The sequence below is a fragment of the Aptenodytes forsteri genome, unplaced genomic scaffold (assembly GCF_000699145.1).
Source record: "Aptenodytes forsteri isolate BGI_AS27 unplaced genomic scaffold, ASM69914v1 Scaffold217, whole genome shotgun sequence".
Classification (NCBI taxonomy): Eukaryota; Metazoa; Chordata; class Aves; order Sphenisciformes; family Spheniscidae; genus Aptenodytes; species Aptenodytes forsteri.
Genome location: NW_008796222.1, coordinates 2,479,664 through 2,492,626, shown reverse-complemented (window position 1 = coordinate 2,492,626; position 12,963 = coordinate 2,479,664). Strand labels below are relative to the sequence as shown.

General features: G+C 35.7%; 1 protein-coding gene across 1 annotated transcript in view; it reads right to left on the bottom strand.

Moving 5' to 3' along the window:
- The window catches only part of TBC1D32 (TBC1 domain family member 32), an 89,562-nt gene that overhangs the window by 51,948 nt on the left and 24,651 nt on the right, over positions 1–12,963 (bottom strand). Inside the window, exons 17-22 of the mRNA XM_009289179.1 lie at positions 12,388–12,467; positions 9,261–9,399; positions 8,532–8,619; positions 6,880–6,999; positions 6,161–6,273; positions 2,659–2,747 (exon numbers count right to left, since the gene is read on the bottom strand). Coding sequence (XP_009287454.1) covers positions 2,659–2,747; positions 6,161–6,273; positions 6,880–6,999; positions 8,532–8,619; positions 9,261–9,399; positions 12,388–12,467 — 629 coding nt within the window. The remainder of the gene's footprint in view (positions 1–2,658; positions 2,748–6,160; positions 6,274–6,879; positions 7,000–8,531; positions 8,620–9,260; positions 9,400–12,387; positions 12,468–12,963) is intronic.

The window sequence follows — 12,963 nt, the reverse complement described above, 5'->3', positions numbered from 1 at the left end:
CCTCAGAGTACAACGTATAAGTTGAACAGATCTGAACTTCAGCACTCAGCTCTGGGTGAGCCACATGTACAATGATACCTGACCAAATAACAAAGTATATGGCTGTGTAATCTGTGAAAGATTAAAGAACGTGGGTTTGGCTGTACTATTGGTATTAAGTCTAGCAGAAAGAAATGTTTCTAGACAAATGTTTCACCAAAATCATTTGGTCACATAACTGTTCAGTTTTTCAATGTTGCAGTTATCATAAACACTTAAATATTTTATTTCTACATAGCAGCGAAGAGAAATGTAGATCTTTTGCTCTTCTAATTAACTTTCTAAATTTTCAGATCTGTTAAGCATCTGGTATTTTTTGATCTAACTGCTGCTGAATTTGGTATTCTTGCTGGAATTTGGTCAAGGAGCAAACCAACTACACAAGGCAAGGTTCACTTTACAGAACACAGATGTCTGCAGTCAGCAGCGCTCACAGAAAAGCTCATGGAACTTGGTTTCAAAAGGTATTTAAAATGAACTGTGTAACTCTCATATTCAGAAAATATAGCCTAGGGTTTCTTGCAAGCCTTAATACTGTAAACAATACAGTAACCATGACAAATCCCAGAATGATCCAGAGTTTTGGTATCATTTTAATAGGGAACTTTGAATAACTATGCAATAATAAAAATTCTCTTTGCGCAGGCAGTTGAATTAGTCATAATAAAAGGCTTATACGTGACAATTCTCTACTATTTGCAAAAAACATTTGTACAGCAAGCCCCACATGCTCATGAAAAGCCATTTAATCAATAAGAAAACACAGTCTTACATTATCTGTGGTATACACAGGCCCATATTAAAATCCCTAGAACTGTATCTTCCTTTCTTTTATAGGAAAGGCAATGAAAGGCAGGGGGGAAGGGAATAGGGCTTTTGAACAATTAAAAAAAAGACTGAATCTGTTAAAAATGAAGTTAAACATGAGGTCCTAGGTATCACTGAGATTCCAAAAGTCCCTGCAGAACACGAAGCCTCTATTGAAAATTATATTTATATGTTTTAAAAAAGTTTCCTTTATCTGATGACTACTTAATTATTAAGATATCTACCACTTTTATGAGTAGGTTTCCACACTGAAAATACTACTTAATCTTTTCTTGAAATCTGGCAGTTTGACTGGATTTTCACTTGGTTTTTAACTTTGTCAGTGTCCAGCAGAAAATGTCATTGCCACAGTGAACTCTGAAGCTCATCTTATCTGTGTAACAGTATAGCTTCTTTTATGTGATTACAGATGAGCTTGTTACGTTGCTTCTATGTGTAGTTATGGGTAGTTCTGTTGCTTCACAGGGTATAGGCCTTGCTAAAAATATTGTAAGCATTCAACACAGCTTCAACACATGACCCATATATTTGTGTACCAGTCTCTGTCTTACAACATGGGAGTCAACCACTTATGCAATCAGATTGAATAATTCATTTTTGCCTATACCTTACAAGGGTTCCTAACATCATTGTAGGAGAAATCTGCTCTTTTACCTTATAAAGGTAGAACACAATCTAAAAACAAACTATTATTTTAAACTGTAAAACGTCTCACTCTCCCTTATCCCTTATCAAATCAATGGGAGTTCTGTCAAGCTTCTTATGGAGTCAGTATAATCCTAAATGAAGAATATCATTTTATCTTTCATATTTCATCTTAGGACTTCTCATTCCTATCCAACTAGTGATTTCCTCCAAAACAGCATTTATAACTTCTGATTTATACGGCAAAATCATGTATCTCCCAACTCCAAATTCTGCCACTGTTCATCTCCTCCATGCTCATCCTTATCAGCAAATTATACTGTATCTTATGGTTATTCATACATAGTATGAAATAATTTTACTGTGATATCAAAGTAGAAATACAGCTGCAGAAAGCTAACGTTGCAGTACTTAATCAATTGGGCTATATCTTGCCCAAGCAAGGTTATCGAAGTTTTCCATACTATGAAGTACAATCCAACAGATCTTTTATTTCAATTGCACACGATATGTTCATAACAAAAATGTGAATTCAAGGATTTATGTATACAGATTTGGAGAACGGAAAAAAATGCAGAAACTAATTTCTATGTTAAAATGTTATAAAGCACTTAATATTACAAAACATGAGCATGAGTGTGAGCATATTTTAAGTGTTCCTTCAGGTTCTAGAAATATTTGGGATCAAATGGTACTCTCCTTCTCAAAGTAAGTTCTGGTGAAATTGGTGATAATTAAACCAATACATTTAAAAAAAAAATATTAAGTACAGGGAGACTAGATAAACCAAACTGATATGAACATGGTAAAAAATACTTTGTTTATTTTAGTATTTCAGTATGATTTTTGTTTTATGCACTACAATGGATGTACCACGTGTTCTTTTCAATCAACTAGCCAAAATAACATGCAATTTCTATTACTGCTTATCATATTACAATATATCCATTTACAGGCAGTAACATTAGGTTTATTGCAATTCTCATTTTGTAGGCCATTTTTCATTTAATCTTATGTTAAAAAAAAGGGGGAATTTCACCTTCATGCATAATAAAAACCAAAGTTATCTTATCAGAAGCAACACATCCAAGCATGTTATATCCTATTTAGTTAATGTGACCAGAGAATAAAAAATGAGCATCTTACCTCAGACCAAAGATATGTGATTGTTCATAACGGAATAAAGAATGAATTTTAGCTTCTGTATTCAAAATTATAAGCCTGTCAATGATATCCTGCCAAAGGAAGACAAATGAAAAAACTCAATGTATGATTTTGTATTTTATGCACATAGTAGTTTCATAGGGATGTTTACTATAAAATGAAACCTATTATTAAAACGCACATTGAAATTATTTCTGTAAGAAGAGGTGTTTAAAAAAAAAAAATCAGTAAACATATAAAAAGATCCTAATGTATCAAGTATCCTAGTTCTTATTTAGTATTAAACCACAACAAAAATGTTAAACTGTTTTTTGTATGTTTGAAATGTGTATACATCGATTTTAATGAAAAGAACAGCAAATCCTTTAGTATAATACTCCTTCTAACACTGGTTAGTACTACATGCTTCAAAACACGGCCATTTATTCTCAGTGTAGCAAGGCTTGGCTTGGATGTTGAGGCTTACATCTTTCATCCTATAGCATCTCATGCAATAGACAACGACCTGTGGCTGCTTCCCACTTCTTCCACAAATCCAACCTAATTATCTTCCCCTCTGGTTCACTGCATATCCAAACTGCTTCTGAAGAAATAATTTCATAAAAAGACTAGGAAATGCATAAAAGCATTCACTGATGTTATCATCTCAGAGACAGATTGCTGTGCTATGGTCAGAAGAAACAAACTACAAAGTCCTTATAGGCTTTATTTAATCTGGATTAAATCCAAACTTTTATTTTCTCCACATTTAAGAAGGATAGTCTCAGAGACAGCAGAGTTATTATTCAACTGGTTAGACCAATGAGTTATTTCAATATGATATGAGAGAAAAGTTAGGATCCATACTTTCATGAAATCAACCAAAGCCCTGGTTTTCCACAGAGAGAAAAGTAAACACCACAAGTAAAACTCCTAGTAGTAGAAAAAAATCTAGAACTTGTTGAAGTAAACTGTCTTCATAAAATGCATTCTTATTTAAAATACAGTGAAACTGTATTTTCCCTATTAGATTTTTTTGGGTGGTAGGGGAGAGAGCCATGAAGAATGCACTTTTTCCACATATTATGTTCACAATAAAATTCACAATAAAACAATTCAAGTCAGACCTCAAGGCTGTTCATACAATCGGTAATGCAAGCAATTGATTTGTTTGGGGTTTAAGGCTTTTTAGGTATTTGCACATATGAAGAGTTAAATGCCAAGAGGTATTTCTCTGGCAACAACCTCCTTCTCTCATCTATACATCAAAGCTTGGAGCCTGTGAAAGAGTAGAAAGAGCAGGCACAGAGAAAGGACTGTTGAGAATGCAGACCAAGCTCTGATTTGGGATATCAGGAAGGAAGATGATGAACAAGGTCCAATACAAGCTCTGATCAGAAAAATGTGCAGATAGATCTGCACTGCTCAACTACAGAGCATAGCTTAAATATTACAGGTAGGATGTCACCTACTTTGTATACCCTAAGATACACCATCTGAATATGAGATTCTCCATAATCACTGCAAAAGAAAAAAAAAAGAATTTCACCTGCTTTAACATGTCTTTCAAAGCTACAGATCTGGAGGGTACCTTCCAAGCTAGAGTCCCTTGCATATGTGTACTGTAGAACCTCTCAAAGGAAGAGTGGAAGCAGACAGAAGGACCCTGATTCATCTGCTCCATTTTCTAAAATATTTTTATATGGCAAACAGAGTTAAAAAAAAAATCTGGCATGTATTAAGAAAAATTTTCCTGAGGGCACAAAATAAAAACCTGACTAGTCAACAGTTAAAAGTAGTAAAAGCCCAACTGATAATTTGTTCAGCCAACGATGCAACTAGTTAGCCAAAAATACAAAGGAGGAAAAAATACTTAAATCTTGTGTATTTAAGAAATAAAGGGCATACAAAAATGATTAAGTGCTATGCATTATCAAACATAGTTCAGCATAAATATTACAGGTCAGATTCTGTGGCAATGTGACATGATTCAGAAATATAGAAAAATCGAAGCACACAAAGCAATTAGGTCTTCTAACCAAATCTTCTAGTGGCACCTAAACTGCTTTTACTTTGCTTATTAACCATAGTTACATCTGGTCAAATCTTTTACTTTCTGCAATCACTGCCCAAAAACTTGGTTATGACAAATCTGTATGTCTGCTTAACCCCAGAAGTTTTCTGAGTACTTAGACTTAGCCATTATATATTAAAGTAACATTAGATGAAGTGACTATTTCCCTTCTGTTAACTACATAATATCGTATGCCTAGTTTAGGCTTACAAAACCCACTGTTGCACATTAGTTAAGTGAGACAAATCCCACTCAAAACATCTGTAACTGTTCAGGGAACTTTGAACAATTGTATCAGTATTGCTATTTCTGGAAATCTAGAGAATTCCATCAAAACATTGAAGTGCCTCAAAAGCCAAAACAACATAGGCTTCCAAAATTCACAAAAATCATTACTTAAGATCTACCCCAATCTGAAAGCTCTCAAATATGTATCACCTTCAACATACATCTATCTCCCCTGCTCTCAGTGCCTCAGAAAACCTGATGACTGAACAGAACTATCCATTGGTGGACACACCAACATTGAGTGGATTGGAAAAATGAAATTTATCATCCCATTTCCTCCTGAAATCATCAAAACAGTATTACAAAAAAGAACTACAAAAAACCCTTCCACACATAACATACACTATTATGATATACTGTATCTAAACAACTTGAACTACCACCAATCCAGAGCTTGTGCTAAACAAACACTTTAACACAACAGCAATTCAAAGTGCTAGCTCATTAGAAAAAAAATCTGATTTTAACTGCCACTCAAGGTCACAGATTAAATTTGTCTGTGCTTTATAGATGAGAAAAAAAAATAATGGATTGCAGTTGGATGAACTAATACAAAATAATACTGAATACAGAAATGGTAATACTATTTTTCTTAGGACTGAAATATGCCTTAATCAGTAACTTTCTAATTAGTGATTTTTACTGTGTGTGAAACATCTGTGCTATTAAGAAAGCCTGAGAGGATTTGTTTGGGTTTGTTTTTTTTTTAATTTTTGTTTAAATCCACAGATAGTGTGATAGAGCAATATTATACTAAGTATATCTATATCTATATATATAGATATCTATACAAGTATAGATATTTTCCAGCATTTTCCAGCATGTAACCACATGCACTGAGGTGTTTATGTATGTCACTTTTTTTTCCATGGAAAAACAATTCTAACACAAGCCAGAAAAGATGATCTTTAAATTAGGCATCAAATTTTGTATTATCTTTAGGATTTCAAAATGAAAATTTAGGTTAACATGAAGTGATATGTGCATATACTGCCTGCATGCTGTATATAATATAAAATGCAGAAAATTTCAAAATCTTTCAGTAAGAACAAAACACTTATTCTATTATTACAGTAACATTTCTCAGGAAAAATGTCTTCACAGAAGTATTTATTTTTCTTTCAAAATAAAAACTATACTTACAATAATATCTGTAGGTACTTCGCGGAGTGAATACATTGGTTTATTTGGTACTTCTTGTTTACTCAGGAGTTCAAAAACTGCAGGGTAAGTGAGCAAGTTTATCAAAAAAAAGGGGGGGGACAAAAGGGAATGTTAATCAGTTAAGTATAATCAGGTAAACATTAACAATTATTTGCCATTTACTTTAAGTTTGTTCTTATCCTTCTTTGTAGGCTGAACTTGACATAAATACAGCTGCCCAAAATAAGACTGCAAACCCTGGCAGGTGTCTATATAATCTAAAAGGGCAGTAGTGTCTGTGAAATATTTATTATCTATCAAATTGTACAAGCAATTTTGAAAATTATATTTTCATTATCACATAATTCTAAAATCCAGAGACACAGCATACTCTAACACACGTCACTCTCTCTGATCTTACTACAGTAATCAGAGACATGAACTGATGGCCAGTACTTTAAGACTTTCACTTTTGTCATGATTGTTATTTATTATTTTATATTGACTTTAATGGATTCTTGGCATTGTGACCTCCCATGCAACACAAGAATCCTTTCAATCAGTCATCATCTGACTGGTGTATTGTACTAATTTTGCCCCACGTGCCAAGAAGTAGGCATAGTCACAATAAAAATTTACAGAAACGTATGTATCATCCTATCTGAAATACACCACTGGTTTTTTTTGCATGTCAGTACAGAAGATTAAGTAATTTCTCACCTTCTGACAGCTTTGGTCAATAGGGTCAACTGGAGTAGATTTGGGTTGGGTTATCCTCAAATCATCTTTTCCACACTCCAAAAGAGCCCATAATTCAGTTACAAGTGCCTTTATAAAGCCTAAAACAAATTTTTGTTCTAATAATGAGAATGGCAAGAATACCAGAAAAACAATTTTCATATTAAAAAACATTTTACACTACAATTGTAACTCAGATTCTCAAAATTCTCTACACTGTGGCTGAAATTTCACAAGACAGACTGCCTGAGGGTTACTCTCCTTGCTATTATCAATCCTTTAGTCAAACTACCTTTCTACAGCGGTCTGCTTATATTCAATCTAAAATCTACAGCAACAGTTTGCAAAGACTATTATACTAGAGTAGGATCATATTTTATGTATCTTCCATGTAAATGAGCTGCTGACCTTCTTTAACAAGTTATCTGCTACAGATCAAGGCTTAGCTAGCATTGGCTCTGTGGTTTTAAAAATACAGGTTTACTATAACTCATTAATAAATGAAAACGTACCACAATGAAAAGGACTGAAAAAATCTTTGTAAGAGAAACACTACTAGCTGAATTTAAAATGTTAAATATTAAAGGAGAAAGATAGCCATCTAACTCTGAAATCTCCAAATGTAAGTTACAGGCTTAATACCAACTTCACATATGTTACACAACCTCCTCTCAGGGTTGAAAAATCAATGCTGATTATCTTTGGTCTACCATTTGTCTTTGACGCCAAGGGCCACAAGAAGGAACTTGGCTGAGAACCTTAAACAGGACAGATGGGTTACTCCTCAAATAGATCTGCTCCCTGCTTTCTGAAAGATCCCAGAAGCATAAATAATAAGCAACTAACAATCAGTTTCCTTGACCGGCAGAATTTTCCTGCCTTTCTGACAGTCTTCCAATTAAGTCATTTTTATTACACACCAGCCACTTCTAGATACTCAGAGAGAGTATTTGTAACTTTTGTACCTCATGGACTTCCTTAGCAACTTAAGACGGTAGCTTTACTTTATTGATAAGACTCTAGTTTTAGCATAATGACTACCTAGACCGCTGGGTGGTGTGGCAACAGTTGAGTTATCTGAGAATGAATCTGAAGGGACTTTGTGGTATGGGTTGACATATGAGAAGAATCATCAATTCAGACAATCTCAATTCCATCTCACTATAGCATAAGAGCACCAATGACATTCAGGCCTTTGCAGTTTCTCACTCTTTGAGCAGTCAGTAACCATGGAAAAGTATATATAAATTACAGAAATCAACAGTTATTAATTCTGATCTGTAGATCAATAAGAAGCACTTGCAAATTGTTAGCAACTTATTTTTTAACAGATATAAATGTCTTCATGCACATACAGGAAATTGCTGGAAACCTAAACCAATGAAGTAAAGATTTTGCATAACGTAAGAAAAAAAAACCCAAACAACACTGCATCAAGATAAGTGAATGACTTAAAAATTGGAAAGAATAAATTTCTATCAAGAAGAAATCAATAGACATTTAAGCAGTCTTTGCTAATACTGAGTAATTATTCCACTCAGCTGAACTTTTTTAACATCTTTCTCACCATCTTTTTCTAATGTGCAAGACTACAGCATGTAACTCTTCATAATAACATCATTCTTCAATTTACCTGAACTCTGTAGAGCTACTGCACCTGTTGGTGTTGTTGCCATTTGTGTAACAATCACTCTATTACCAAACTCTTCATACTCATTTGTCTGTTAGTAACAAATGTAAAAGCATAGTGTTAGTTATTCAGAGGGCATGAAACTCTCAAATGATCTCTTAAATATTGATCTTTCCTACACTTGTTTACAGAATTTAATCCACTGTATGGTTACTCTTGAACAGTTCATAGATATTATCCTCTTGCGAGGGTCAGATTCCAAACCAAACATTTTTGTCAAGCATCTCATCAAAATTTAAATGCAAAATACTATGGTTGAGGCATGCAACGTCAGCAAAGAATAAAAACATTAGTGGTGTTATGTTTTTTGCACACATTCAGTAGGACGTCTGTAACATTATGTTTTTTCTCCTAAAATTAATATTATCCAATTTTTGGTTAGATTTCAAGTATTGTCTAGCGTATCTAGACTTCAACACCACCTACCAACTTGGTCTAGAAAAATTTGCACTTAGAAGAAAAAAAGGAAAAATATTTTGCTTAGCATTTCAAACTTTTTACTGTAAAAAGTCAGAAAAACTAAATATATGCCTGACATTCTGAAGATGAGTAACATCCAACAAACTTAAATCAGTGTGGCACCAATATCAAAGATGATAAGCTACATTTTAAATTCATTTTTATTATAATCATTAAAAGAAAGAAAAACTGTACAGACTCTGTAATGCTTACCTGGAGTTTTTTTGATAAACTGCTGAACATAAAGTTCACACAGTCATTCATGGCACCTGTACTATGAAGCAGAAATAGTCCTTTGGGCGTGGCAGAAAAATTTAGCAAGGCATCTAACAAAGTCTCTTCCCATAACAAACTGCAAGAGTAGCAAAACAATAATTAAAAGAGAGATGTAAAAAAGCATGGGAAAAAAGAAAATCTACAGTTTCTAACTTTGAAAAACAACAACACTTCATTCACTGGACTCTGTGTTTACTCTAGATGTTTACTGTATGTTAGTTCAAAAAAAGCATTTGAGAAAGTTATAATATGTATTAGACTGTATTTTGTACAAAGGTTCAAACTCATCCTGGCAAAACTAAGGTTAGATAGGAACACAGAACAGAAAGAGGATGTAATGGGGAACCCAAAAGAGCCATGTCATCCTTAAATGTACTTACAACTTACTATCTGACAAGTCTTTTAAGGTATTAATGTGGCAGTTACAAATTGGCAAAGCAGGCACAGAACTTCTCACCAATGTAAAAACACCAGGAGGAACTAATAAAAACTCATGTTTGAGGAGATAAAGGGTCCTGCTAGAAATTAGTACAGAATTATGAAAATAAGGTGCTATATATACACAACAGCTTCACGTACTAACAGCAGTAAAGAGAAAATATTTTCTATAGACATGGCAGGAGGAACACCAATTGCAAGAATAAAGTATGATGATATCCTCTGCCCTGCAAAACATTCTGTGGCCTAAAAAGAAAAGTGAAGCAATTACATCGCCTTTGACTAGGTACCATCCCTGCAGGTATTACTAGACTTCTGTGATTCTGCTTCTCTAAAAGCATTTGCTTACTGGATTCTCATCTCTAGTTCTCATTTCCCATTTTTGACTCCTATCACCAGCAAGCAGCATGCAGCTTTTCTCGTAGCAGTCAACCATTACCTCAAATTTTAATCACTTCTCCTGCAGAATCCCTGCCATGTCATGTTCAGAAGCAAAAATTTCACCCAGAAATATATCAGCATGTCTCGTTCCATAGTTAAATGAAAAATCTAGATGCTAGGAGGAAATTGTAGCTTATGTCAATGGTAGTGATTAGTGACAGCCTCATCAGTCAGAGCTCTACATCCCTAGATTTCTTTTTACCACTAGACTTGAATTGCTATAACCAGTTCACGTGCCACCACGTGAAAGACCAGAGTAATAACTGTTGAGGTATCTTTGCAAATTATACATGAAATCTATGGTAAAGTATAAACAAGAATCTACTTAATTATCTAGGTTCTGCACTAACACCAACATCACCGTGAATTTTCAGGCTCACAAATATTTGTATATTTCTCATCTTAATGCATACAAACATCTATAAAGGGACATCAAGTTTTAGTATAAAAGGAAGGATGCCTTTCACTTAATAAGTATCAGGCTTTCAGCCAGAATGCTGCCAATCTTGCTACATAGTATTTTGAAGGTGTAGATAACATTCAGCAGAACAGCATTTTAAATTAACACCACATCAAAGCCGTAAGATAAACTCTGATAGCTATTTTGTTTTATGCTTTCTCATTCACATTTTCCTCAAACCAATTTCTGTAGTTAGAATCAACTATAAGACAATTTTACATAGACTAGACACAACTCTGTAAGCCAAGAAAGTCCTGAAAGGTCAAGAATCATAGGATAGAATCATAGAATCATTAAGGTTGGAAAAGACCTCTAAGATCATCGAGTCCAACCGGCAACCCAACACCACCATGCCCACTAAACCATGTCCCTAAGCACCGTATCTACTCGTCTTTTAAATACCTCCAGGGATGGAGACTCAACCACTTCCCTGGGCAGCCTGTTCCAATGTTTCACCACTCTTTCAGTAAAGAAATTTTTCCTTACATCCAATCTAAACCTCCCCTGGCGCAACTTGAGGCCATTTCCTCTCGTCCTATCACTAGTTACTTGGGAAAAGAGACCGACACCCACCTCGCTACACCCTCCTTTCAGGTAGTTGTAGAGAGCGATGAGGTCTCCCCTCAGCCTCCTGTTCTCCAGGCTAAACAACCCCAGTTCCCTCAGCCACTCCTCAGAAGACTTGTTCTCCAGACCCCTCACCAGCCTCGTTGCCCTTCTCTGGACACGCTCCAGCACCTCAACGTCCTTCTTGTAGTGAGGGGCCCAAAACTGAACACAGTATTCGAGGTGCGGCCTCACCAGGGCCGAGTACAGGGGCACGATCACTCCCCTAGTCCTGCTGGCCACACTAGTTCTGATACAGGCCAGGATGCCATTGGCCTTCTTGGCCGCCTGGGCACACTGCCGGCTCATGTTCAGCCGGATGTCAACCAGCACCCCCAGGTCCTTTTCCGACAGGCAGCTTTCCAGCCACTCTTCCCCAAGCCTGTAGCGCTGCATGGGGTTGTTGTGGCCGAAGTGCAGGACCCAGCACTTGGCCTTGTTGAATCTCATACAGTTGGCCTCGGCCCATCGATCCAGCCTGTCCAGGTCCCTCTGCAGAGCCTTCCTACCCTCGAGCAGATCAACACTCCCGCCCAACTTGGTGTCGTCTGCAAACTTACTGAGGGTGCACTCAATCCCCTCATCCAGATCATTGATAAAGATATTGAACAAGACTGGCCCCAAAACTGAGCCCTGGGGAACACCGCTCGTGACTGGCCGCCAACTGGATTTAACTCCATTCACCACAACTCTCTGGGCCCGGCCATCCAGCCAGTTTTTGACCCAGCAAAGAGTACACTTGTCTAAGCCGTGAGCCACCAGCTTCCCTAGGAGAATGCTGTGGGAGATGGTGTCAAAGGCTTTACTGAAGTCCAGGTAGACCACATCCACAGCCTCTCCCTCATCCACTAGGCAGGTCACCTGGTCATAGAAGGAGATCAGGTTGGTCAAGCAGGACCTGCCTTTCATGAACCCGTGCTGGCTGGGCCTGATCCCCTGGTTGACCCGCAAGAACAATTTTTTAATTCTACTGAGACCTATGCTAGGATGACTTCACTCCCTCTACCTACCCCTATGCTTTTGGCAAAAAACCACAGGGTTATATGATGCCTCAGTTGTGGATAAAGTAGCAGTATGTGTTCATACTTGTGCATGTGCATAAATTAAGCATCAACTTACATGTTTTTTGACTCTAGACTTATTGATGAAGTCAAGTCTGCAGTTACAGGAGTGGGTACTCTTTCTGAAAGCAAACTCATCTGTGAAATAAAAATAAATAAATAAATGTGTCCTTACTGTTTATTTACACCATTTTTAAACTCCAGATCTTGCTCGTTCTCTTGTTATATTAAAAAAATAAATAAATAAATACCTCCTTACTGTTTATTTACACCATTTTTAAACTCCAGATCGCTCATTCTCTAAATAAAAATAAATAAATAAATACCTCCTTACTGTTTATTTACACCATTTTTAAACTCCAGATCTTGCTCGTTCTCTTGTTATATATTAAAAAAATAACAGTGATCAGGTTGTAGTCTAGCCTTTGGCACAGAATACACTATTCCACTACATTTTTTATTCCAGAAAAGCTTATTTTTTATTTTTTCCTTGGGTATAAACCATTTTAAAGCTAGTACATTTTTAAAATTTTTATTAAAATTCTTAAAATAAAAACGTCTTTCTTCTTATTTTTTAACTGGAGACTCCCAAAGCAAAAAATCGGCAATAAAAAAAAATTTAAAAACTTCTGTC